The sequence below is a fragment of the Saimiri boliviensis genome, chromosome 2, assembly GCF_048565385.1.
Source record: "Saimiri boliviensis isolate mSaiBol1 chromosome 2, mSaiBol1.pri, whole genome shotgun sequence".
NCBI lineage: Eukaryota > Metazoa > Chordata > Mammalia > Primates > Cebidae > Saimiri > Saimiri boliviensis.
Genome location: NC_133450.1, coordinates 137,727,596 through 137,753,546, shown reverse-complemented (window position 1 = coordinate 137,753,546; position 25,951 = coordinate 137,727,596). Strand labels below are relative to the sequence as shown.

General features: G+C 58.6%; 1 protein-coding gene across 16 annotated transcripts in view; it reads right to left on the bottom strand.

The window, feature by feature from the left end:
* EXD3 (exonuclease 3'-5' domain containing 3) overlaps positions 1-25,951 on the bottom strand; it is a 92,933-nt gene that overhangs the window by 4,974 nt on the left and 62,008 nt on the right. For 7 of the 16 annotated variants that reach the window (XM_074394419.1, XM_074394423.1, XM_074394424.1 and 4 more), the window contains 9 exons: positions 25,803-25,938; positions 25,072-25,282; positions 24,822-24,931; positions 24,127-24,289; positions 23,864-24,036; positions 23,213-23,374; positions 22,991-23,131; positions 11,103-11,156; positions 10,741-10,872 (listed from right to left, as the gene is read on the bottom strand). In XM_074394419.1, coding sequence (XP_074250520.1) covers positions 10,741-10,872; positions 11,103-11,156; positions 22,991-23,131; positions 23,213-23,374; positions 23,864-24,036; positions 24,127-24,289; positions 24,822-24,931; positions 25,072-25,282; positions 25,803-25,938 — 1,282 coding nt within the window. Of the gene's footprint in view, positions 1-4,030; positions 6,001-10,740; positions 10,873-11,102; positions 11,157-17,465; positions 17,529-18,470; positions 22,636-22,990; positions 23,132-23,212; positions 23,375-23,863; positions 24,037-24,126; positions 24,290-24,821; positions 24,932-25,071; positions 25,283-25,802; positions 25,939-25,951 lie in introns of those variants that run through there. The other 9 variants (XR_012516451.1, XR_012516450.1, XM_074394425.1 and 6 more) reach the window with 9 other exon arrangements.

Below are 25,951 nucleotides of genomic sequence, written 5' to 3'. Positions count from 1 at the left end.
CTTGCCGGACCCACTGCTCTGGGCACCCACTGCCCTCGTGAGTGGTGCTGGTGGCCCAGTGCAGCCTGGCCTTCCAGAAGGTGATTGTCCACCTGAGGCCTTCTGCCTGATACCCTAAGACCCATCCCCAGCACTCAGGGGGCTGAGAGCCTCTGCCCTCCCATTTTAAAGAGAAGGGGCTTCTGAGGGCTTGCTCAGCCACAGGGCACTTGGTGGGCCAGGACCCCATGCCAGGTCCTCATGCTGCCTCCCTCCCTCCATGTGGGATGCAGACACCCACTCCAGGGTGTCATCGGGTGTGGGCAGAGACAAGTGGGGCCTGAGGGGACCCTGAGCAGAGGCCAAGGCTTCGGGCTCAGAGCGGCACAGCGGGTGCCTGGGCACTTCCACCCCACCCCCTCCAGCTTGAGAGCCTGAGGGCAGGCAGCCACCACATCCAGAGCCTGGCTGGGACAGAAGGGTGCCTGAGGGCCTGGGAGGGCCCAGGTGAGTCGGGGGCAGGATGTGCTGGGAAAGCTCCCAGATGCCCGCCCAGGATCCCCTGTGCGCCTGGTTCCCACGCTCCTCAGCCGCTGGGTGCCAACGCTGCTGTGCCGGCCCTGACGCAGGCACTTCCGCCCCAGACCGCGTGGGCAGGGCCCTGAGTCCATGGGTGTGTGGCTGCCTCCTGGGGCCCAGGCCACCAGCCAGGCTGTCCCGGGATGTTGGTGTCCATGGACCCACAGCCAGGTGGGTGTGAGTTGCTGCCCACCCTCCACGGCCCTCTCCTCTCAGCCACGGCCCCAGAGCTGGCTGGCCGTTGGGGGAGGCGCACCCAGGACCAAGGCAGAGGCCAAGATGTGTTAGGGGTGGGGTGGGCAGCGAGCTAGGAGGGCGTCAGGGGTCTGTTCTCAGGGTGTTGGCTGGTCTCTTGTAGGAGCAGGCTCCCAGCCTGATGGGCCACTGCCTGCTGCCCTGCACCCCAGGACACGGGTTCCCTACGTCTGGCCCTGACAGGTCCCAGCCCACCACCAAGAGTGACCACAGCTGAAGGAGCCAGAGCAGGGCCACAGACGGTGGCTCCAGCAGTGTCTGTGTGCCTGCCTGTCCTGGTGCCCGCCTGTCCTGGTGCCCACTCGTAGGCATGGGTCATGCCACTGCCCCAGTCTGCAATCCTGCAGGTGCACCAGCCTGTGCACCCCAAGCAATAGGGGGCTGGTGCACAGGTGTGGTGAGGGTGCTCCCAGGCAGACAGGGCTGGGCAGCTGCACACAGCCCCTGCGCACAACACCCCTGGCCCTCACATACCCCTGAGGCCCTGGGCTTGACAAGTGAGGGGCTTTAGGGAAAGGCGAGGGCAAGCTGTGAGCCCTGGGACCTGCTATGACCAGAACACATGGGGACTCCATGTGGCGGGGTCTAAGGCAGCAGGCACTGGACTGTTGTGTCAGGGGCCTGGGAAGGGCGCCTCACTCCTACAAGAGACTGGGCCAGGTGCCTGCTGGGCTGGGCTGGGCTGAGGTGACCTGAGCCTCCTTCCTGCCTGCTGGCCACCCCCAGAACACCCACAGCCCTTGTTCTCCAGGCCCAGGATCACAGGTCCAACCACGAGGCCGCGAATGAGCCCAGATCCCTTAGTGATCTGGCCTGAAGCCTTTCTGCTCAGTACCCAAGCCCAGCTAGACACTAGCCCCCTGAGAAGGTGGGGTGAGGGTGGCAGAGGCCTGAAGGGCCTCTTTGGGGCCTCCTGCTTCTGAGCAGAGAGCAAGCTTGTTGCCTCCTCAGCCTGGGCATTTCTGCGCTCCTCCAGCTGGGCCCCATGGCGGGTGTGCGAGGAGGGGCCCTGGCCTGGGTGGAACCCCCGCAGGATATGCCAGCCTGGGATTTCCAACCCTGCAGATGGGTCTAGGAGGAGTCAATGGCCTGAGGCCCACCAGGCAGGGAGATGGGGTGGGCTGCAGGGGCACAGTCCAGAGGCACAGAACATTTCATTCATTTAGAGCTAACTGGGAAACCTGCGGAGCATGAAAGAGCAAAAGAAAATCAATCTCTCGCTGTCCGGCCGCCGCCCGCCACACGGAAGGGCCCCCAGCACCCTCTGCCTCTGTATGGCAAGGCTGCGTGCCAAGATCCTCATGGTGGGAAGAGGGTACTGGGGGTGTATATCACACATTTGGTCCCTGGCAAGCCCCTGGGTGGGTCCCGAGGCCCCAGGCCAGCCCACGCCCTCTGACCTCCCCCAGAGCTGCCCACCACATACATGGTGGGCCTGGCGTGCGGGCCTGACACCTCGCTGGACAGGGTGGGCCGGTGGCCCTGGAAGAAGCGATCGGACACCAACCTGCCCACTGCGGCCTGGGTCTGGCCCACACTTCAGCTTCCCACGCTGTCCCCAGAGCTCCTTGCAGCCCTGGGCTGCCCGCCCAAAGGTGACCCAACGCTGTCCCCTGCCATGGCGCTGTGAGCCTCCTCAGAGAGAAGGGAGCTGCCAGAGTTCGCCCCAAGAACCTGCCCAGCCCTGGCACTGATTTTCCACTGGAGACAGGGCTGGGGTGGGTGAAAGGCCCAGCCCCAGGCCCCTGGGGAGGTGTGGAGCCGGGCATAGTGGCCGTCTTTAGGGAAAGTTTTAAAACTGAGTCTATGCTGGTGGCCACCCCCCAGTGACCCCCTCCCTAATGCTCCCGTCTGGAGCCTGTGACTGAGGATGGCAGACCCGGAGAGGCCGCGACCCTGCCCCCTTGCCCCCTGCCCCCCCGCCCGGGGCCCTGAAGGGCAGTTCCCACGAGGCCCAGCCCCTCCCCCACCCGGCCACTGCCCGTCCCCTTTGTGTGGTCAGGACAATGTCTCCACAGACAGCATGGGGGTTGGGCCTTGGGCAGGGTCAGCATCCAGAGGGTCCCTGGGGGTCGGGACAACTGGGCCTATAGCCCACACCCGAGAGCCCCCAAAAGCCGGGGCCCTGAGCGTAGAAGAGGTGTGACAGGGAAGTGAGTCTCAGGAAGCCGAGTCTGCGCACACTCTCTAGTGAGCACCAGGGACGGGGCGTCTGCGCGGGGTGGGTGTCAGGGCGTGAACACGGAGGCCCGTGACTGCCTGTGTTGGCCTCCCGGGCAGCTGCCTCCCAATGTGCTGCCCGGAGCCACTGGCCCTGCCTGGACCGCCGGGCTGACCCCAGTGCTTGCTTAGTGGGGTGGGGGCTGGCACCTGGCAGTGGAGTCTGCCCTCATTGGCCCAGCACCTGTCTGCCCAGGTTACCCCAGACCAGTCGGGGGCCCAGCCTTTCCCTGGGCACCTCCCAACTGGGCTTTCAGGTCTGGACCACGAAGGAAGGCAGCCCACCCTCTGCCCGCTGGCCTTGGTGTCTGGGAGGGAGGGAGCCCGAGACCCAGGGCGCCTCACCCCGGTGCCCAGCATCCCTCAGGGTGTGGCCCTTGTTCCAGCACACCTGGGGGCCCCGGCTGGCCTGTCCAGGAGGGCTGGGGGTGAGCCGCAGGGCTTAGGCAGGAGGCGAGGCCCTCACACGGCCTCTCCCACCCACACGGGCTGGTCAGCCCCCAGCGGGAGAGGGGACGGCAGAACCCAAAGCCCTGAGCGTGAATTTCAGATAAAGCTCAGGGCTTTATCTGAAAAAATGATCGTTTTCTGAAATTCACGTTAGCAAGTGTGTGTGTGTGTCTGTGTGTGTGTGTGTGTGTGTGTGTGTGTGTGTGTGTGATCCCGGGCCTGCCCGAGGGTGGGAGCCCCAGACCCTGCTCCCACCTGCCTGGGGTCAAACCAAACACAAGCCAGGCCACTCAGGCTGCCCGCGGCGCCCTGGGTCTCGGGCTCCCTCCAGGGGCTCCGGGGCGTCCCCACACCTTCCCCATCCCTGGGGGCGGAGGGCAGCTGCCCCTCCCCCTCACCGTGGTCCCCCCTGTCTCTGAGACTCCCAAGGAGACTCCCCTCCCCCTTCTCCCCTCCCCCGGTCTCCAGGGCTTCCCCTCCCCCCTCGCCCCCCAGCTCTCGTCCCGGTCCCCTCCCCCGGCCCCCCCAGCCACAGCGGGGCGCGGGGCGCGGCGCGCTGGCTTTCCCAGACGGGGGAGGGGCGGCGGCCGTGAGAACCCGCCGGGCCGGGCCGCGTGGGAAAGTGGGAGGAGGGGCGGCGGAGGGCGGGGCGCGCCTGGGAACGGCCCCCGCCTGCGCGGCCGGCCTTTGAAACGGCCACTCAGGGCGCCCGGCGGAGATTCGAAAGCCAACGGCCGCCCGCCCGCGGCCTTCCCGCGCCCGCCTGGGGGACCCGCCCGCCCGTCCAGGGTCGCAGGGGTCGGGGGACCGAGACCCCCCCTTCCCAGGGGCCGCGGGGTCGCCGGGGGACTCAGCCCCCCACCCACAGAGGGGGGTGAGCCCGCGCGCCCCGGGCGTCCCCGTCCCAGCCAATGGGGCCGGCCCGGGGCAGGTGGCAGGCCCTGAACCCGCCCCACGCGGCTCCGGGGAGACGACAGAGTCCTCCCCCCGGGAGCGGTGAAGGGCCCCCGTAGGCTGGGGGACTTCCTGGAGGAAGCGCCATCCAAGCTGGGGCCTGGCCAGGGCGAGAGGGAGGCTGCTCTGGGCTGCAGGGGTCCAGGGACAGGCGCGGGCAGGTGGGCGGGCAGCCTTTCTCACCCGTGCCCGGGGCTGGGCAGAGTCACTGGGGGCTGAGTCTAAGAAGAGGCCGCGTGGGAGCCGCGTGGGCCGCTGGAGCCTGGGAGCCACGCCCTGCACAGGGGCCTGGGTGTGAGGGGCCCCTCTGTCCCTCCAGGGGGTCGACGGGGGGTGGGGCATGTTGTGGGCTCTTGAGCTGAGGAGCCGGGCAGGGCAGGGACCCCTTCTTTCCCCACCTCAGCAAACCCGTGTCCTGAGGTGCAGGCGCGTGGGCGCGGCTCTCCTGCTCAGGTGAGCCAGGTGACCCGGGTCATTCTCTGAGCCTGGCTGGCCTGGAGGATGGTCAACGCGAAGGGACAGGAGATCCCAGTGCCTGTCCGGGAGGTTGGGTGAAACGGTTGCCGGACACAGACCCTGCCTCGTCACCCCAAGGAGCTCCCCAGAACTCCCCTCCTTGAACCTGGCCAAGGCCGGTCCCTTTGCCTGCACCCCTGAGCCCCCGAGGCCAGCCTGCCCACCCCATCCATCCAGGCTGTGCAGAGAGTGGAGCCAGGCCCCGGGGACACCTGAGGAGGGCTGCATGGCCCTCAAGACTCTGCCTGGGTTCCCCAAAGTCAGCAATGGGGTACCCCAGCCCCCTCCCCCCAGCTCCAGGGAAATGCCTGTGCCCACCCCTGGAGGCCTGACTGGCACTTGGGGCCACCGTCCCCTGACCCCTCAACCTGCGGAGGGTAAGTCCTCCTAGGCCAGGTCTCGGCGGCCGGTGCTCCTGCATCCCCATTCCCTTACGGTTTCTGCGGGTCCAGCACGGGGGAGGTGCCCAGCAGCCAGGCTGAGGCCTGGTCTTCCAGTCCAGCCGTGGAGGTGTGGAGCAGGGGAAGGCAGGCCCTGGTTCCCTGCAGTCCAGCACGGTCCCCAGACAGTTCCGGGTACTGAGGGGCCTCTGCTTGCTGCCCACGTGGCCAGCTCAGCCCTGCCTAGGGTCACGCACGTCCCACTGCCCGCTGACCTTGGAAGCAGCTGCCCTGGCCCAGACACGCAGCCATGCTTGCTCAGAAGCCTCCCAGCCCCACTGTCCAGGCCCTAGGTCAAGCTGTCCTGCTTGGGGCTGGAGTCACTGTGGCTGCAGCTGTCCAGGCCACCCAATGTCCACCCACACCCCATGTGTCTGTACATTCCCAGGGAAGCTGCTCCTGAGCCCTGGTGCAGGGAAGCCCTCCACTCACCCAGGCTACGTGCAGGGGCTTGGCTTAGGGGCATGCTGGCGTGGGCGGGGGACAGGGGGCTCCACATGGCCTCACCGCTCACCCAGGACGATGGGGGATGCTTGTGACATCATGGGAGGGCTGGGGCATGTGGCCAGGTGCCGTGGTTTCCCGATGGACGGGCATCTGGTGGCAGCTGTAAAGGGTGTGAGGCGGCTGCCACCAGGGCCCAGGAAGGCCAGGATCCTTCCTCAAGTGACCAGGTGGATCTGGGTCACCAGGAGCCTGCAGCCCCCAGGCCAGTGGGTCCAGGTCCTTCATCCCCAGGGGCCATCTGGTGGGAACCGAGGTTGGGCTCCGGCTGAGAATCACGGCTGGAGGGTCCCCAGCCCAGAAGGCTGTGGGGAGGTGGCGTGGATGGCCTTCTGGAGGGACCAGCTGGGCCCCTGGCTGACCACCCTCCTGCCAGCCCTGGGGCCTGCACTGAGCTTCCTGAGGTGCCATCCCCTCCTCTTTGTGCCTAGCCTGGGGGGCATGCTGGACCCCCGGCTGCTGAAGCAGGAGTCAGGCCCTGGAGCCACCTGAGGAGGGGCTGCATGGCCCTCTGGCCATCAGCGCTACAGTCCCGTGCCCTGTCTGGAGGGCCCATCTTCCTCCTGACACCCTGGGAGCAGTGGAAGGAGGTCCTGCACCCTGCGTGCCTGTGTGACGTGGGGGTGCCGGTGTGGGAGTGGAGTCTGGGCTGAGGGGACAGAGGCTGGGAGGGGTGGGGTCTGTGGCCACTGCACCTCCTCCTGACGGTCTCTCTGCCCATCAGCTAAGCACAGAAAATGTGGGGGTCTCCAAGCCTGCGGCAGGAGTGGGCGGCCTGGGCCCCCTGGCTGGGTCTTGGGTCTGGGCTCTGAAGCCCCTGTCCACGGCCAGCTGCAGAACCGTGTGTAAAAGCCAGGGGCAGCTGCCCCGGAGCCCGCTCCGTCCCCTCCGTAAGAACGCCCTCTCGTCCCCCTCTCTGCTGGGCTGGTATCCACCACCCTCCACAGGGTCCCTGCCCAGCCCTGCAGGGCTTCCAAGGTGCCCATGAGTTGGGCCCCGGCTGCGCCCCCATCCCCTCCGCGATGGCCAGCTCTGCCTGGGAGCCCTTGGAGGCAGGGTCGCTGCGGCCTCCTGGGATGCCCACTTCCGAGGGCCTGACGCCACTGGTTCAGGGCCTGTCTCCGTCGGGACGGCAGCCCGCTCCCCAAACACGCCGAGGGATGGGGGCTGGGGACAGTAAAAATAGACGCTATGCCTGGCCATGTCAGGGGTTCATGGTAAGGGTTTTTTTTTAAGCTCAAGTTTCTTTGATAAAATATTTTCCCATGGTGGACGGCACTAGGAATGTTCCCCACCCCCACCCTGCCCCAGAGGGCACAGCCCTGCCCTCTACTTGAGACTCAGCCCCATTGGGCTGGTGGTCCATCCTCCCTTGAGGGGAGCCCCTCCCTGCCTGGCTCAGGGACACCCGTGGGCAGATGCTACCAGAAAGCCAGTGCCAGCAACCCCAGCACCCAGGGCTCCCACCGCTTGGGGTCCCTGCTGAGTGGTGGAGCTGGCAGTGGCCACAGACCCCTGGCCAGGTCCCTGGCCTGTCTCTGGGCTCAGCCACGCCACCCGGAGAGCACCCCAGCCTCGCACGTCCAGTGGGCTTTCCCTCCGGGAACGGCACCAAAATAGCCAGAGGAAGGAGAAGAAAATGGAAAGTCAGGCAGGCAGCAGGCGCTCTCCAGGGAGGTGGCCGGCTCTGGCCCGAGCTGGGGGACAGCGGAGGCTGTGAGCCTCAGGCCCTGTGACCAAGCCCAGAGCCAGGCCCCGGGGGCAGCTCCGGGGCAGAGGGCCCATCTCTGCTGCTGTGTCAGCCTGAGGGTGATGCTATCTGCTGGCCAGTGGCGGTCAGCAGCCCCCTGGTGTCCAGACAGTGCACTGTGGCCTCAGGGCAGGGCTGGGGTCTGCAGCCATGTGGAGCTGCAGACTGTGCCCACCTTGCTGGCCCTGAGGACGGGGCCTCCCTTGGCCCGTAGGGTAGGGATGGGGCAGCCAGCATTTGGGGTGGCCGGTCAGTGGTGTTCCCGGCTGCCCACTCAGGCCACGCTCCCAGGGTTCGGCTGCAGGGCTGCTGGAGTGGGTGGTGGGAATGTGGCCTGAGCCTGCCCAGTCCTAGGAAGAACTTTCCAGAGCTCATGCTCAGCGTGGGCGTGTGGCCTGGGGCCCCGGCCCTCCAGGCCCCAGGCACCTCTCAGGACTCCACAGCCAAGGAGGCAGGCGCACACGTGGGACCTGGGGCTGCGGGCACCGGGGGCAGGCGCGCACGTGGGACCCGGGGCTGCGGGCACTGGGCCACCAGCTGGCTGACAAGCTTGTGCAAAGCAAGGTCCATTCTCCCCAAGCCGATGCCCTGGAAGGCTGGTTTCAGCGTAGACATCTCAGCTTCTCAGAGACTAGACCCCTTTCCTGCCCTCCTGGCACCATCTCGCTGGCCCTGCGGGGCCCTTGTGCATGTGGGGGGCCCTCTCCCCACAGCACAGTGTCACTTGCCCAAGGACACCATGCTAGGGCCTACCAGGGTCCCAGCCCTGACAAGGGCCTCCCTTCCAGCTGGGCTCCCACCTGACGTCGCAGGTGGCCCACACATGGGACTCTGCATGGACTGGCACCACGCCTGCGCCAGGGGGCTCAGGTTCTGGCCGCCGGCGGGTGCTCTGCTCCCAGGCCAGGCAGCCACAGCCCCTGTGGGACACATGGTTCTCTCCTGGCTGTGCCCCGCCCAGCATCTGTGGGCTGTGCAGTGACTGAGTGTGTGAGACCCACGTGTCTGCAGGGCCCCAGGCTGGGCAGTCTGGGGTACCAGGGCAACACGTCTGTCCCTTCCCCATGTCCTGTCCCACACGGAGGGGCTGGCACGGGTGGCAGGTGGCTGAGGGCTGCAGCCAGGGCCCAGGTACCCTCCGGGCTGGACTCCTGCTGGCTGTTGCATCTCTGAGATCCAGCTGCTCCCTCCCTCACTGCCTTGGTCCTGGGCGGCAGGTGCTGCCCCTCTGGGCTGTGCATTTGCTGGCCCCCAAGGCGGGTGTGGCTCTGGCCCAGCCCCTCCCAGGCCTGCTCTCTCACAGAACCTGCAGGCCCCCTGTGCCCAGCGTTCCTGTTTGCCATGGCAGGGGTGGCCTTGGCGCTGCAAGGTGTGGGTGCCAGTGTGGCATCAGCAGCCGGAGCTGCCAGCAAGGAGGCAGGGTGGACATGGGGCCGGGTGGCTCCACCTGCTCAGCACCCCCCCACCTCCTTCCCGTCCACTCAGTCAGGCCAACGTCCGCTCTTCCGCCTCACACCCCGTACCCCCTTCTCCACGCAGGGCTTGGCGGCCCCTCTGTGCCTGGCCTGGGTCCTCAGGGGCGCTCCCCAGCACCCGGCTGCCCTGGGCTCCAGCAGGGGTTTCCTCCCAGCTATCCAACTTCCTGTTTTCTCAAGAAAATGCAGCCATCAGATTCTGAAAAGCTCATTAACATGCCTCCCCAGGCGTCCCGGACATCCTGGGGTCTTTACAGCGCTTGCCGGAGGCAGCGGCCGGACGCGGTTCCTGCCACCGGAGCCCCAGGCTGAGGGAGAGGCCGCTGTCCCCGCAGGGTAGTGGGGCTGGAGGGTCAGCTGCACCCCCAGTGCAGGGGCCTGTGTGCTCAGGTGCGTGGCCCGCCGCAGGTCAGGAGTCACAGCTTCCCCTCTTTCCTTCCTGCATCAAACCCAGCGGGCCCAGCCTGAGGCTTCAGGGGCAGGAGGGTGACAGCAGGAGGCCCAGGGCTGCGCTACTCAGCCAGGTGGGCACCCCAGAGGACCATGCTGTGGAGCTGAGCTCAGGGCCCCTCCCTACCCAGCCCAGGTGCCAGCAGGGACCCTGGCAGTGGCCTCCATGAGGGGGTCTCAAAACTTCCCCAAAAAACTGGGCTTGGGAGGCTGGGTATAATAGCTCACGCCTGTAATCCCAGCACTTTGGGAGGATGAGGCAGGTGGATCTTCTGAGGTCAGGAGTTCGAGACCATCCTGACCAAACATGGTGAAATCCCATATCTACTAAAAATATAAGAATTAGCTGGGCGTGGTGGCTCACGTCTGTAATCCCAGCTACTCAGGAAGCTGAGGTGGGAGAATCACCTGAACCTGGGAGGCAGAGGCTGCAGTGAGCCGAGATTGAACCATTGCACTCCAGCCTGGGTGGTGGAATGACACTCTGTCCCCTCACAAAACAAAACTAGGCTTAAAGGAGCAGCCACGACCCGCTGCTCTGGCGGAATACTGATGTGGTCCTAACTCCAGAACGTTCTGGGAGCTTCCGACAGCCAGGACAGCCCCACAGTCCCCCTCCTCCCATGTTGCCATGGAGAGCCTGATGCTGAGGGCAGCCTCACCATGTCCTGGCGTGGAGGGGCAAAGGCAGCATCTGCTACCCCCCCGGCCATGCCTAGGTGCCCAGTGGGCTCAAGCCAGATGGCTGGACAGTGCAGCTCCGGGGTCCCGGGCAGCTGACTCAGCCCAGCCCTGCACTGGGGACAGGACAGGAGGGAGAGAAGTGAGTGGGGCTCTGGGGCCACCTTCCGCCTCCCCATGGATGTCCACTGAGGTCTGGCAGTTCCCACTCAGGGACTCTGTTGCCCAGACCTCGCTAGACGTCACCAAGAGATGCAGGCCGCTCTGTGTGATGCCTTTGGAAGGCAGGACCTATCCAGCCCACAGGGACGTCCACCGTTTCCCTCGACGCCTGCCAGAAGCCCCGTGCGGGCCGGCGGGAGTTCCCCAAATCCAAACCAGCGCCTGCTTGGGGCCGTGCTGTCCCCTGGCCCTGCTGGCTACCGGCCCCAGACCCCGACCCCTGATCCAGTGCCAGCCTGAGGAAGGACAGGTACTTGGGACCCACCTGGCAGCGGCTGAAGATGTCTGCATGGGTGACACGCACGTTGAAATGCCTGAGGACAGCCTTGGCCTGCTGCTGGGCCTTCAGGGAGCCGTCGACCAGGAGGCAGCGCCCAGCCCCGACCTGGGCCCGGAGCTGCAAAGGCACGGCTAGGCTGCTGAGGGCAGCATGGAGCCTGGCACCTGCCCAGGCCCAGCCCGCCTCCACCAGCATGGGGCAGGGGCCCTCTCTCGGCCCATCAGGGGTAGGGCAGAGGCGCCGGGGTCCAGCCCACGGCAAGCTAACCCTGAGGTGGGGGTGGCCGAGGGGCTGGGAGCTTGGGAAGATGGGGCTCGGCTCCTTGGGCTCATCCGTGGGGTGCTCACCGTGTGATAGGGCTGCCCTGACGTCAGGATGATCCTCCCCTCCAGCCTGGCGATCTGTGTGGGAGGGGAGACCACGGGTGAGCTCCGTGCTCCTGGGACCGGCCACCTCTGCTCGCCGCCCCCGAGCTCCCCGGATCCTGGCCCTGCCCCAGGCTCCCTGTCCCCCAGGGCAGCCTCTGCCTGGGGTTTGCATGGTGAGGAGCCCTGCAGCCCGGGGCCCAGGTGCAACCTCATTGTGAAGATTTAATCTTGGCACCATGCAAACATTTTTCACAATTACAAACAAAATCAAATTTAAAAAGCCATCCCTCAAAAGCAGAAGAAAATGAAAGAAAACATACACAGAGGTATTCCAAAAGACTCCAGATATTTGAAAACACAGTAACTTGACCCCATAGCTCTAGGGAGCTAATCACATATCAGGAATGAAGAATATGCTGTAATCACCCCCTCCTGGTGCAGGACTGACCCGCGACTCCATAGCTTGTGTGAGCTGCGGCATAACACACACGTTCCATTTTGTTGATTTTTTCAGTATTAGAGTTTTCAGTTGACAAAGGAGATAAAAATTCAGGATATTAAGCTTACAGGAAAACCCCTGGATAGCTTCAGTATGAATTTCTGATGTATGTTATATATATAATATATATATATATATAATATATATATAATATATATATTTTTTGAGACGGAGTGTCGCTCTTGTTACCCAGGCTGGAGTGCAATGGCGCGATCTCGGCTCACCGAAACCTCCGCCTCCTGGGTTCAAGCAATTCTCCTGCCTCAGCCTCCTGAGTAGCTGGGATTACAGGCACGCGCCACCACGCCCAGCTAGTTTTTTGTATTTTTAGTAGAGACGGGGTTTCACCATGTTGACCAGGATGGTCTCCATCTCTCGACCTCGTGATCCACCCGCCTCGGCCTTCCAAAGTGCTGGGATTACAGGCTTGAGCCACTGCGCCCGGCTGTATGTTATATATTTTTTAAAACGTGCGTTTCCATACTCTGCCCACTGCAAAGGCCTAGAGACAAGGCCCTGCAGCTGGGAGTTACACCCATACTGGTTTCTACGTACATTTTACACTGAAAGGAGCCTGAGCTTTCTGGAGAAATGACTGATTCCAGATCTAAGGCACAAATCAGACAATGAGGCTGGAGCGTCCAGACCCTGCAGAGCCATGGTGACGATGAGGCTGGAGGATCCAGACCCCGCAGAGCCACGGTGACAATGAGGCTACAGCATCCAGATGCCACAGAAAGCCAGGGTGACAATGAGGCTGGAGCGTCCAGACCCCGCAGAAAGCCAGGGTGATCCAAGAGCCAAGGGTCACATCCAAGGACTCAGGAGCCAGCGGGGATCCCATGCCGCAGGGAGGCAACATGCTGACCAGCCAGGGAAGTCGGGGAACAGAGGTGGTGGAGGAGGATGTGGACGCCCTTCTATGCATTCAGAATAATTCCTTAATATCATTCGTTATCTTTTCATTTTGAGACAGAGTCTCACTCTGTCACCCAGGTTGGAGTGCAGTGGCATGATCTTGGCTCATTGCAACCTCTGTCTCCCCGGCTCAAGCAATTCTCCAGCCTCAGCCTCCTGAGTAGCTGGGATTACAGGCGCCTGCCACCACCCCTGGCTAATTTTTGTATTTTTAGTAGAGATGGGGCGTCATGATGTTGGCCAGGCTGGACTCAAACTCCCGACGTCAGGTAATCTGCCTGCCTCAGCCTCCCAAAGTGTTGGGATTGCAGGCGTGAGCCACTGAGCCCGGCAGGATAGCTTTCATACAAATTAAAAAAAAAAAAAAAAAAAAAAAAAGGAAAAATAAGTATTGGTGAGGACGTGGGGAAACTGGAACCCCCAGGCATTGCTGGTGGGAACATCAATGGCGCAGCCACTGCGGACAACGGTGACAGTTCCTCAGAAAGTTAAACACAGAGTTAGTGTATATGATTCAGCAGTTTCACTTTTAGCTCTGCAAGCAAAAGCCCTGAAGGCAGGAACTCAAACAGAGACTCACACATCCGTGTTCACAGCAGCCTCATTCAGAACGGCCAGAGGGAGAAGCAGATGACAGGGCACACCCTCCAGCCTCGGAGAGGGAGGCGCTCTGACCCGGGCGAGGCAAACCCCGAAGTCACGCCGAGGGGAAGAAGTCAGACACAAACCGATGGGTGTCACTTGACCACTTCTCCCAGGCACCTCAGACAGGTAAATTCATAGAGGGAGAAGGTAGAACAGTGGCCCCCAGGGCTGGTGGGGGAGATGGGTAACTATTGGCAGAGTGTTTGGGATGATAGAAAGTTCTGGAAATAGGTACCTGTGCGGATAAATGACACTGTGAATGTACCTAATGCCACTGAATTGTACACTTAAAAATGGTCAAAATGAGGCCGGGTACGGTGGCTCGCACCTGTTATCCCAGCTCTTTGGGAGGCCAATGGAGGCAGATCACGAGGTCAGGAGATCAAGAACATCCCGGCCAACGTGGTGAAACCCTGTGTCTACTAAAGATACAAAAATTAACCAGGTGTGGTGGCACACACCTGTAGTCCCAGCTACTTGGGAGGCTGAGGTGGGAGAATTGCTTGAACCCGGGAGGCGGAGGTCGCAGTGAGCCGAGATCACGCCACTGCACTCCAGCCTGGGCGACAGAGCGAGACTGCGTCTCAAAAAAAAAAAAAAAAAAGAAGTTCTAGGCCAATCCCAACAAAGAAAGAAAATAAATCCCTGGCAAAATACGCGTATTTAAGAAAGCAAGGCAAGCAGTATAATAGAATTGACAGCTTTCAAATGGACTCAGGGAAAAACAGAATGAATTCTGCTAACAAAATTTTGCTGAACAAAAGCTAAAAGCATTAAAAAAAGATGGCGAGGCCGGGCGCGGTGGCTCACACCTGTAATCCCAGCACTTTGGGAGGCCGAGGCAGGTGGATCATGAGGTCAAGAGATCGAGACCATCCTGGTCAACATGGTGAAACCCCGTCTCTACTAAAAATACAAAAAATTAGCTGGGCATGGTGGCGTGTGCCTGTAATCCCAGCTACTCAGGAGGCTGAGGCAGGAGAATTGCCTGAACCCAGGAGGCGGAGGTTTCGGTGAGCCGAGATCGCGCCATTGCACTCCAGCCTGGGTAACGAGAGTGAAACTCCGTCTCAAAAAAAAGGGAAAAAGAATAGGAAAAGTTGTACAAACAGCACAAATTAAGACAGTATGACTAACCCAAATTCCATCAATAATTACAATAAATGTAAGAGGACTAAACTCGTAAGTTAAAAATCAAAGACAGACTAGATTTTTTAAAAAAATCCAACTAGAAAGAGTTTACAGGAAAGACACCTACTGTATAAAAGAAGGTTGAAAGTAAAAGGATGAAAAAGCTGTCTACCAATACCGAAGACTATTGGAGAAATGGTAGTAGTGTTAGTTAAAATATATTTTATAGCAAAGAGCATTACTAGGGTCAGAGAGATTCACCTCATAATTATAAAAAGATTTCACACAACAGGAAGATATAAGAATTCTGGTAATACGTATATGCACCTACTAACATAACTTTAAAACATATAAAGCAAACACTGACACACTGCATGGAAAGTATGATGAATGCACTGTCACAGGAAGCTTCAGCATGGCTCTCCTGGTGGAATCAGGCAGAAGAGTAAACAGGGTAAAGACAATTTAGGCCACGTACGGTGGCTCACTCCTGTAATCGTAGCATTTTGGGAGGCTGAGGTGGGCAAATCGCAAGGTCAGGAGTTTGAGATCAGCCTGGCCAGTATGGTGAAACCCTGTCTTTACTAAGAATATAAAAATTAGCCAGGCATGGTGGTGCATGCCTGTAATCCCAGCTAATTGGGAGGCTGAGGCAGAAGAATCGCTTAAACCCGGGAGGCAGAGGTTGCAGTGAGCCGAGATCACACCATTGCACTCCAGTCTGGGCGACAGAGTGACATTCCATCTCCAGAAAAAAAATAAAAATGATTTGAGCAACACATTTGGCAAGCTGGATCCACTGAGGGTGTGTGTTAGGGGTGGGGTGGGTGGGAGGGGAGAGCGGGTGTGGGGCGGGGGAATGAGGGAGTGACGGAAGGGAATCCACGCACCCTTTTACAGTACATGTGGAACATTTGTAAAAAGGATCATCTACTTGGCTAAACGGCAAATCTTAAGAAATTTCCAAAACTGGAAATATACAGACTATGTTCCTGAGGTTAGGTTAGAAATCATTTTTAAAAAGGTAACTAAAAAGCCCTAGATCCAAGCTTTCTGAAATTGAAAAATGGCCTTCTAAAGAACAAAGGCAAGTAAGTGATCATGATTGATATTTAAACTTTATTAGAACTAAAAATGAAAACACTCGTATCAAAACTGATAGAAGGCAGTGAAAACAATACTTTGAGAAAAATTTATGGCCACACACACACACACACACACACACACACATATATATATATATATATATATATATACACATATATATATATATATATATATATATATATACACATATTTTGAGACAGAGTCTTGCTCTGTTGCCAGGCACCAGGCTGGAGTACAATGGCGCGATCTCAGCTCACTGCAACCTCCACCTCCCGGGTTCAAGCAATTCTCCTGCCTCAGCCTCCCGAGTAGCTGGGACTACGGGTACACGCCACCACGCCCAGCTAATTTTTGTATTTTAGTAGAGATGGGGTTGCACCATGTTGGCCAGGATGGTCTCGATCTCTTGACCTCATGATCCACCTGCCTCCGTCTCCCAAAGTGCTGGGATTACAGGCGTGAGCCACCACTGTGCCTGACGGCCTCAAATATTTATATATCATAAAATATAAGAGTCTGAAAATTAAAGAGCTAAGCAATGCCACTTGGAAACAACCCCAAGAAAGCAAAAGGAAGTAAGTTATAAAGGTAAGAATAGAAATTGATGAGACAGAAAACAGAAATGCAATAGAAGAAATCAACAAAACCGATACTGGTTATTTTAAAGGGCAGTGAGTTGACACATCTCTGCAAGATCACGAGAAGAGAGAGCACCGGGAGGCAGCCGCAGAGCCAGGGAACCAGCTGCAGGCGGCACGGAGCCCCAACAGAGAGCAGCGGCCACGGACATGTACGCATCTGAGGTGCTGGAGTAGGTGGACACATTCCAGAAAACCTACAAGTCACCAAATGTGACCAAGAAGACGCAGGCCGCTAATTGGTTCTATAACTGTTAATAACAACCAGCACTAGAACATTCTCCCCAAAGAAAACATCAGGCCCAGAAAGCCTCATGGGAAGCGAGCCAATTTCAGGAGCAGATAATTTATCACTCACGAGTTGCAGAAAAAAGAGAGAAAACTTCCCAACATATTTATGAGGCTAGAAAAAAAGAGAAAGGAAAATTACATGTCAGATGTACTCATGAAGACGGATACAAAGTTCCTACACAAAAATCGCAGGCCACGCCAGGTGGGGTGCCTCACACCTGTCATCCCAGCACTTTGGGAGGCCAAGGCTGCAGACTGCCTGAGGTTGGGAGTTTGAGACCAGCCTGGCCAACATAACAAAACCCCATCTCTATTAAAAATACAAAAATTAGCTGGGTGTGATGGTACATGTTTGTAATCCCAGCTACTTGGGAGGCTGAGGCAGGAGAATCACTTGAACCTAGGAGGCGGAGGCTGTGGTGAGCTGAGATCAGGCCACTGCACTCCAGCCTGGGTGACAGAGCGAGACTCCGTCTCAAACAGACCAAAGGCAGCAATGTATTAAAAAGGGCAATCTGGGCCGGGCACAGTGGCTCATGCCTGTAATCCCAGCACTTTGGGAGGTTGAGGCGGGTGGATCACGAGGTCAGGAGCTCTAGATCAGCCTGGACAACACGCTGAAACCCTGTCTCCACTAAAAATACAAAAATTAGCTGGGTGTGGTGGAATACACATTAATCCCAGCTACTCCGGAGGCTGAGGCAGGAGAATCGCTTGAACTTGGGAGGCGGAGGTGGCAGTGAGCTAAGATCACGCCACTCCACTGTACTCCAGCCTGGGTGACAAAGCGAGACTCGATCTAAAAAAAAGGCGGGGAGGGGGGCACTATGCAGACCAAGTTGAATTTAACCCAGGAAGGAAAATTAGTCCCAAATTCAAAGAGTTAATCATGTCATCCATCACATTCACAGATTAAAGGAAAAAATCCTATGAGTATCTCAATAGCTGCTGGGAAACACTAGGTAGAATTCAATATTCATTTATAACAAAAATGTACAGCAAACGTGGAATCATGGGGGAGCTTCCTCAGCCTGGTACAGAATACTGAGCAGCCACCCTGTGTCATTTTAAAACACTCCTTTCTAAATTAGGATAGGGACAGTGCCACCACACCTGTATTCGACGCTGTCTGGCAGATCTCCACTGGTGAGGTACAGGATGAGGGAAGATACAGGACTGCAGTGGAAGAAAGCAAGCCCACAGTTTTTGCAGATGATGTGTATGAAGAAAACCCCAAATAGCTGGCAACAATTCAGTAAGATTTAGGGGCATTTAGCAAGTTTTCTGCGTATACGACTGATTCATCAAGAGCAGCCACAGTCCCTGGATCAGTAGGAACTAGAACCCACACAATTTATAAACACAACACACACCTAAAGTTCCTGGGTTGAAATCTAACAAACGACATGCAGGATCTTTTTTTTTTTTTTTTTTTTTTTTAATGAGACGGAGTTTCGCTCTTGTTACCCAGGCTGGAGTGCAATGGCGCGATCTCGGCTCACTGCAACCTCCGCCTCCTGGGTTCAGGCAATTCTCCTGCCTCAGCCTCCTGAGTAGCTGGGATTACAGGCACGCGCCACCATGCCCAGCTAATTTTTTGTATTTTTAGTAGAGACGGGGTTTCACCATGTTGACCAGGATGGTCTTGATCTCTCGACCTCGTGATCCACCCGCCTCGGCCTCCCAAAGTGCTGGGATTACAGGTTTGAGCCACCGCGCCCGGCAACATGCAGGATCTTTATGGAGGTTATTAAACGTGTTAGAAAGAGGCCGGGCACGGTGGCTCATGCCTGCATCCCCAGCACTTTGGGAGGCCGAGGCAGGCGAGTCACAAAGTCAGGAGATCGAGACCAGCCCGGCCAACACGGTGAAACCCCGTCTCTACTAAAAACACAAAAATTAGCCGGGTGTGGTGGCGTGTGCCTCTAGTCCCAGCTACTCGGGAGGCTGAGGCTGGAGAATCGCTTGAACCCGGGAAGCAGAGGTTGCAGGGAGCTATCATGCCACTGCACTCCAGGCTGGCGACAGAGCGAGACTCTGTCTCAAAAAAAAAAAAAAAAAAAAAAGTGTTAGAATAAAAGACATTAGGGAAGAGTTAGATAATCATGAAGAGAAGACTCAGTTATCATTTTATTTTATTTATGACTCTTTTTAAACGAGATGGAGCTCTGTTGCCCAGGCTGGGTTGCAGTGGCGTGGTCATGGCTCACGGGGCAGCCTCAGTCTCCTGGGTTCAAGTGATCCTCCCACCTCACTCCCTGGGCAGCCAGGCCAGGACCGCAGGTTGCACCACCATGGCTGCCTATTTTTTTAAATTTAATTTTATTTAAGAAATAACGTTTCACTGTGTTGCCCAGGCTGGTCTCAGACTCCTGGGCTCAAGCAACTGTCCTTCCTTGACCCCCCGAAATGCTGAGATTATAGGTGTGGCCACTACATCTGGCCTCCATATCTTAAAAATGTCACATTTCCCTAAATTGATATATAGAGTCAATGCAGTTCCAAGCAAAACTTTCTGCAAAGGTCTGCAGGAGAACAAGGTGGGTGCTCACCCGACCAGACGTGAAGATGAGTGATGATGCCACAGGAATCTAGGCAGTGTGACATCACGTAAAACTCAGGGCCGGGCGCAGTGGCTCAAACCTGGAATCCCAGCACTTTGGGAGGCTGAAGCAGGAGACTCGCTCCAGGCCAGGAGTTCAAGACCAGCCTGGGCAACACAGCGAGATCCGGTCTCCACAAAAATTTTAAAAATTAGCTGGGTATGGCGGCATGTGCCTTTGTTCCTAGCTACCCAGGAGGCTGAGTTGGGAGGATTGCTTGAACCTAGGATTTTGAGGGTGCAGTCAGCTATGATCACACCACTGCACTCCAGCCAGACAAAACGAGACCCTGTCTCTTAAAAAAAGAAAGAAAAAGACAACCAGGCATGAGGGTCCCCAAGATCACCCTGAGGTTCAGTGTCACTAAGTGTCCTGCAGCTACAGGAGGTAAGAGTGACACTCAGGGCCACCCACAGGACTCAGCACACAGCCACACTCTGGCTGTGACACACTTCAGTGAACAGGACACGGCCACACGTGTAGCAAAGTAAAGAGGCTCAGGGACGGGGCACAGCCCCGAGGAAGCCAGGCTCAGGCACCCCAGAGCCTCTGCAGGCGAGTCACGCGAGGTGTGCTTCTGCAGTGAGCCGTCATGACACGTGCGAAGTGTTGTCTGCCTGAAAAGTCCGTTCCCGACCCGTCGCCTGAGGCTGTTACTGGGGGGTGGCCACGTCGATACCCTCTGCCTGGCATGTACCGAAATTCCGGAGTCCTGGATGGAAAGTGACGTCCAGCATAGGGAAGGTTAAGCCCAGCAAACTGCCTTCACCGTTGAGGGAAGGTTTCCATCAGTCCAGGAGCTGGTTCCCAGCCGTTCCCCGCCTCGCAGGCAGGCCTTTCTTAGGGCAGCAGCGGCAGCCACGCGGCGTTCCACGGAGCAGAACGTGTGAACAGCCAGGGAGCGTCTGGGAAGATGCTCAGCTTCATCAGTCATCGGAGAAAGGCAGGTTCAGAGACAACGGAAGCTCACGTGACGTGGACAGGACCGGCACGTGGACAGAGATTAATAACGTCAATGGTGAGCGTCGTTTCTGTTGTAATTCAGCTGCTCCCACGATGAAACTCTAGGCATGGTTTTCAGCTGTTTGAATTCTGCAGCCACGGGAGATAAGCGCCGAAGCCTGCGGGGCCTTCACGCGGAGTGTGCGCCTGAGCTCGGCTTCCTCCCACGGCCTCCTCTTCCCACAGCCTCCGGCACTGCGGCAACCCGCCCGTCCCACTGTTCCCAGCAGCTGGACTGCAATGCTCTCAAGTAGTAAATACCTGGTCCCTCAGAATCTCTCCTTCTCTAGGTTCCCAATTAGGGCTATCCCATGGCAGTTCTGAATAATTTTCCAACACCTCAGCATGGACTACGGCGCCCTGTTTGCTGCTGGAAACCGGGCCCTTTGTGTCCCTAAATGTAACAGTATTACAGAACCAATTCCAGAAGTCCCAGAACCGGTGCAGACGACTCGTCTGTGAGACTTTTCTCTGCAACCACCACCAGCGCCAAAATTGGTCTGCTGGGCTGATGAAGGGAAGAAGCCCGTGGGAGAGGAATACTGAGACTGACTGGGAAGAACTGGCCTCCGTGCTCGCGGTGGCTGACCACCCACGTCCGGGAAGGTGGGGAGTGGCGTGGAGCATCACTGCCACGTTTCCTGGTCAATTCAGGGTCTGTGGAGGCGGCCGAGGGCTGATGCCCTGGGCTTTCTGAAGCCTTGGGTTTGCTTTTGAAGACTGACTGTGTGTTCGGCCCCTCACTCCGGCACAGCCACACACGCGGCTTCTCAGGTCACGCTGTTGGGAGCTTTTGCCACCTGGACAGGCTGAGTCTCCCAGATCATCAAGTCCTAGTTCCTTTCTGTTTAAAAGCTCTCGCTGGCTGGGCGTGGTGGCTCACACCTGTAATCCCAGCACTTTGGGAGGCCAAGGCGGGTGGATCACGAGGTCAAGAGATCGAGACCATCGTGGTCAACATGGTAAAACCCCGTCTCTACTAAAAATACAAAAATTAGCTGGGCATGGTGGCGCGTGCCTGTAATCCCAGCTACTCAGGAGGCTGAGGCAGGAGAATTGCCTGAACCCAGGAGGCGGAGGTTGCGGTGAGCCAAGATCGCGCCATTGCACTCCAGCCTGGGTAACAAGAGCAAAACTCCGACTCAAAAAAAAAAAAAAAAAAGTTTGTAAATTTATTAGTAGTGCTCCTTTTGAAGGTATGAAAAATGAAACTCAAGGTATAATCCTTATATGAAACAATGAATGAATCTACTCAGGAGTCTTAGCAGAAAACACACGATTTGGAAAGACCCTGCCGGGCGCGGAGGCTCCGCCTGTCATCCCAGCACTTTGGGAGACCGAGGCAGATGCATCACCTAAAGTCAGGAGTTCAAGACCAGCCTGGCCAACATGGTGAACCCCGTCGCTACTAAAAATACAAAAATTAGCCGGATGTGGTGGCGGGTGCCTGTAATCCCAGCTACTCCGGAGGCTGAGGCAGGAGAATCGCTTGAACCCAGGAGGTAAAGGTTGCAGTGAGCTGAGATTGGGGTCACTGCACTCCAGCCTGGGTGACAGAGCGAGACTCCATCTCAAAATAAATGAATAAATAAAATAAAATAAAGTAATCAGAAAAATATTTGACTCCTTACTGATGGAAAAAAAATAGAGAGAATAAAAGAAATTAGAAAAATATATGGGTCAGATTACTCATAACTAGTACTTAAACAAATGGAAGGCTCAGGATGGATTTTCCATCTCTCCAGATGTGTCATGAAGAAGTACCACCTTACCCCACCTCTTAAGCCCGAGGGAGAAAACTGGTCAGTCTGGCTTTGGTCTGACACCCTCACGCTTCTGCAGCTGAGGTCTGGGCATCTCGGCTTCACCTGCCTCAGCGGCATTTGCCGAGACCCCGCCTCCATTCCCAACCTTCAGCACTTTCCACGCCATATTTCTGCTAACCATCTGTTTCAGGGTCATCTCGGCTTCCCCTCTGTGATCCTCAGAACTCTGCCGCCTACTCACTACCTGATTCTAAAGCTACTTCCACATTTATTTATTTGTTTTTGAAATGGAGTCTCATTCTGTCACCAGGCTGGAGCGCAGTGACACCTCCCAGGTTCAAGTGATTCTCCTGCCTCAGCCTTTGAGTAGCTGGGATTATAGATGCCCGCCACCACCACGCCTGACTAATTTTCACCGTGTTGGCCAGGCTGGTCTTGAACTCCTGTCCTCATGATCTACCTGCCTCGGCCTCCCAAACTGCTGGGATTACAGGCATGAGCCACCACTTCCATATTTTTAGCTGTTTGTTACACAAGCACCCCACTCCTGGTACCACAATCCATATTATTTTTCTAATCCTGCTGTTAACAATTTACTAAAAGCTTAGCAGCTTAAGACACAGTTTTGTGGGAGTCCAGAAGTCTGGGGGATTGAATCAGGTTATCTGCTCAGGGTCTCGTGGCTGAAATCGCAGAGTGGGTGGCTGGGCTCTCCTATGAGGCTGCTGGGCTCGGTCAGGTGTTGGCAGAACCGTGGCTGCTGGTGGAGGCTTCCTTGTGTGGCCTCCTCCATCTTCAGGCCAGCAATGGGACACGGAGTCCTTCCTGTGCTTTGACTCTCTGTCTTCTGCCTCTTCTGTGTTCCATTCCTCCTTTTTTTTTTTTTAGGATGGAATCTTGCTGTCAGCCAGGCTGGAGTGCAGTGGTGTGATCTCAGCTCACTGCAACCCCACCTCTGGGGTTCACGTGATTCTCCTGCCTCAGCCTCCCAAGTAGCTGATATTACAGGTGCCCACCACCACGCCTGGCTAATTTTTGTATTTTTAGTAGAGATGGGGTTTCACCATGTTAGCCAGGCTGGTCTTGAACTCCTGGCCTCAAGTGATCCATTTGCCTTGGCCTCCCAAAGTGCTGGGATTACAGGCGTGAGCCACGGCGCCTGGCCCCATTCCTGCCTTAAAGGGCTCATGTGGTGACACTGGGCCCACCCAAATAAGATAGTCTCTCTCTCTTAAGGTCAACTGATTAGTAGCCTCAATTATATTACCTGTAAATTGCTTTTGCAGGACAATGAGGCTGAGGCTGGGACCATCTCAGCCCCTTGGCCCCCAACGGCTCCATCCTTGGCTGTCCTGTTCCCAGAGCCTGCCTGGCACAGCTGGCAGCTGTGGACGAGCTGGAGGGAGGACTTTGGTGCTGAGGGTGGGCATACCTGTGGCAGGGGCAGCTGCTCCCAGGGAGGACCCCAAGCCCCTCCCCGCACACTCACCTCAGCTGCCCTGCGGTGGTCCTCACTGCTGCGCAGCACCTGCGCATCCACGCCCAGACAGCGGAGGCTCCGTGCCAGCCCCTGCAGCATGTTGTCACACACCACGCGGAAGGCCCTGGCAGGGACCTGAGGGATGGTGGCCTCAGTCACAGCCACAGGGACCTGCAGTGAGGGCCCAGTCAGCAGCTCCACAGTCACCCACCCGGCCCTTCACAGCCTCACGGTCACCCGCCCAGCAGAAATGCAGACAAAATGAAAGGAAACCATCCCAGGGGGCTCTAGTGCTCACACTGGGGGGGCCTCCACATGTGTGTCTGGGGTGCGTGTGTGGCCTAGAGTGGGTGGGGGTCACGGGGAGGTGCCTAGATGCTGCCCTGGGCCACGGGAGGGGCCTGCCAGGCCCAGTGTCAGGGGGGCACCTTGCCCGAGCAGTGGCCCCTAGTAAAGGGCGGTCTCCACGACAGTCACGCAGGAAATTCCCCAGGACTCTGCTCCGTCTCACTGCAGGGGCAGGGGGCCAGGGCCAGGGAGCTGAACCCCCTCCACATGCTCTGACTCAGCGACCTTGTCTCCGAGCAGGTCCCTATTTTAGGGACAGATACCTCCTTCCCCAGGAATCCCGACAAAGGGACCCTGCGGGGCTTCACGCACCTGCCTGGGTGCGGCCGACGCCGAAGCGTCCTGCAGGCTGGGCGGCTCCTCTGTTCCTGGTCTCTCTCTGTGCCTGGGCCTCTGGCTCCCAGCCAGGTCCCCCGACAGGTGGAAGCGGGCGGGCTCTCTGCACAGGGCTTGATGCACCTCCAGCAGGCAGTAGGCATCAGCAGCTGTGAGGAGTTGGCCTCAGCCTCTGGCGCAGCTGGCGGGAGGGCCGTGGGGTGTGAGAAGGGGTCACCGCCACCTGCCACCCCACACACCTGCGTAGATGAGCTTCTCCTCGCAGAGTGGCCTCCGGTCCCAGTTGGACAGCTGCTGCGTCTTGTCCAGGGTCGTGCCCAGTACCTGCTGCACTAGGAGGCTCAGGCCTCTCAGCCCACCAGCCCCGTCCACGCCTGGGGTTGGCATGCCTGCCACGCGCATCTGCTGAGACAGTGTCCGCAGATGATGCACCTGGCCCTGGAGGATGGCCCACCACGCCCACTCACACCAGCCACGTGGGGGCCGTGGAGGAGGACGGCCCCCTCTGCCAGTGGCCAGTGCAGCAGAGACAGGGAGAAGGAGCAGACATAGCTAAGGACAGGCTCCATGTGGGGGTTGCAGGCTGCGGGGGACGCACCTGGGGACAGCTCCAGGGTTCACACCTTCACCCCCAGGGCTCCTGCCCAGAGCTGCTCCGAGTGGCACTTGGAGCCTCCGTCCCGGGAAGGTGCCCTCACGCCAGATGAGGGGCCCACAGGGGCTCAGGGACGCCGGTGCCAGGAGGCTCCTCTCCCTCCCTGGGGACGCCAGTCCCACTTCTGCCAGGCCCTGCTCCGGGGCCCTGATGGCTGAGGCTGCGCTGACAGGAATCCAGCTGGAGAGGCTCAGGGTCGTGCAGGAGGGACCCCAAACAGCCCTCAAGCCCCAGGCCCACCCGGGCGTCGTGTGAGCGGATCGTCGCAGTGGCGCCCACCTGTCTGTGCACCAGCAGCAGGTCCACGCCACCCAGAACCTGCTTCTCCACGTGGGCCAAGGCGGGGCAGGACGTGCCCAGTTTCTGCAGGTCCCCTGCCATCCCATAACCTGTGGGCAGGAACCATCGTGGGAGGGGCACCAGACCCCAGGTGCACCCAGCACCCTCCCCGGGCACATGGAGGAAAGGGTCGGGCAGAGATTCGGGCTGCTTCCCTTCTGGACTGGCAAGGGCCCAGGGCTGCACTCACCCAGCTTGGTGATGGACGGGTCTGAGAGAAGCTGGGTCACCAGCTGGGAGAAGGCCCGGGCTCCCTGTCCTGCTGGCGGCTGCGTGAGTGCCTGGATGTCGAGGAGGAACACGTGGCCCTCCATGGCCACTTGCAGGAGTGATGGCCGGGGCCGGCCCCCAGCGACGAACACCGGTGTCCACTCCAGGTCCACGGCAACCACCTGCTGGGGCTGCGGGCAGAGATGGGCAGCTGTAAGCGTCGGGGCCAGCTCAGCTCTGCAGGAACTGCAGCCTGGAGGGCTGAAAAGCTCTGCAAGCCCCGGCTTCGGGGAGACGCCACCCTGCACGCTTGGGGCTAGGGCTGTTGGGGACACTAAGGTCAATGTCCCAGCTGCCCCTCGCTTTCTATGGCTGGACCAGAGAGGGGAGGCCTGGCTGTTGTGAGCAAGAGCCTGGCCGAGTGCCAACGGCACTGCCCATGTCAGGGACCCACCCCACATCTTGGGGCCCCATCTGTAACATGGGGACCCCACGACAGCTTCCTCAGGCTGGCAGGAGACCCCGGTGAAGGCCAGCACCCAGCAGCCCGGAGCGTCACCAGCGCACAGCATGGGGAACGGCTGCCCTCACAGCAGCTCTGGGGCACCTGGTGGCTCCCTGCCCAGAGGCTGTGCTTCCCTCCAAATACCGCGCCCCTGAGGCTCCTCCGGCTCTCAGCAGGGGGTCCTGCCACAGGGAGCTGCCCCTGACCTGCAGGAGGGCACCCTCATGTCTGGCCAGGTCTTCCCGAGAGGCCAGGAGGTAGACGTTCTCCCTGGGGATGGGCAGCTGGTAGTGCCGGTCCTTCACCTCCTTCACGTCGGGCTTCGAGTCAGCCTCAGCCGCCCTGGGAGGAGCAG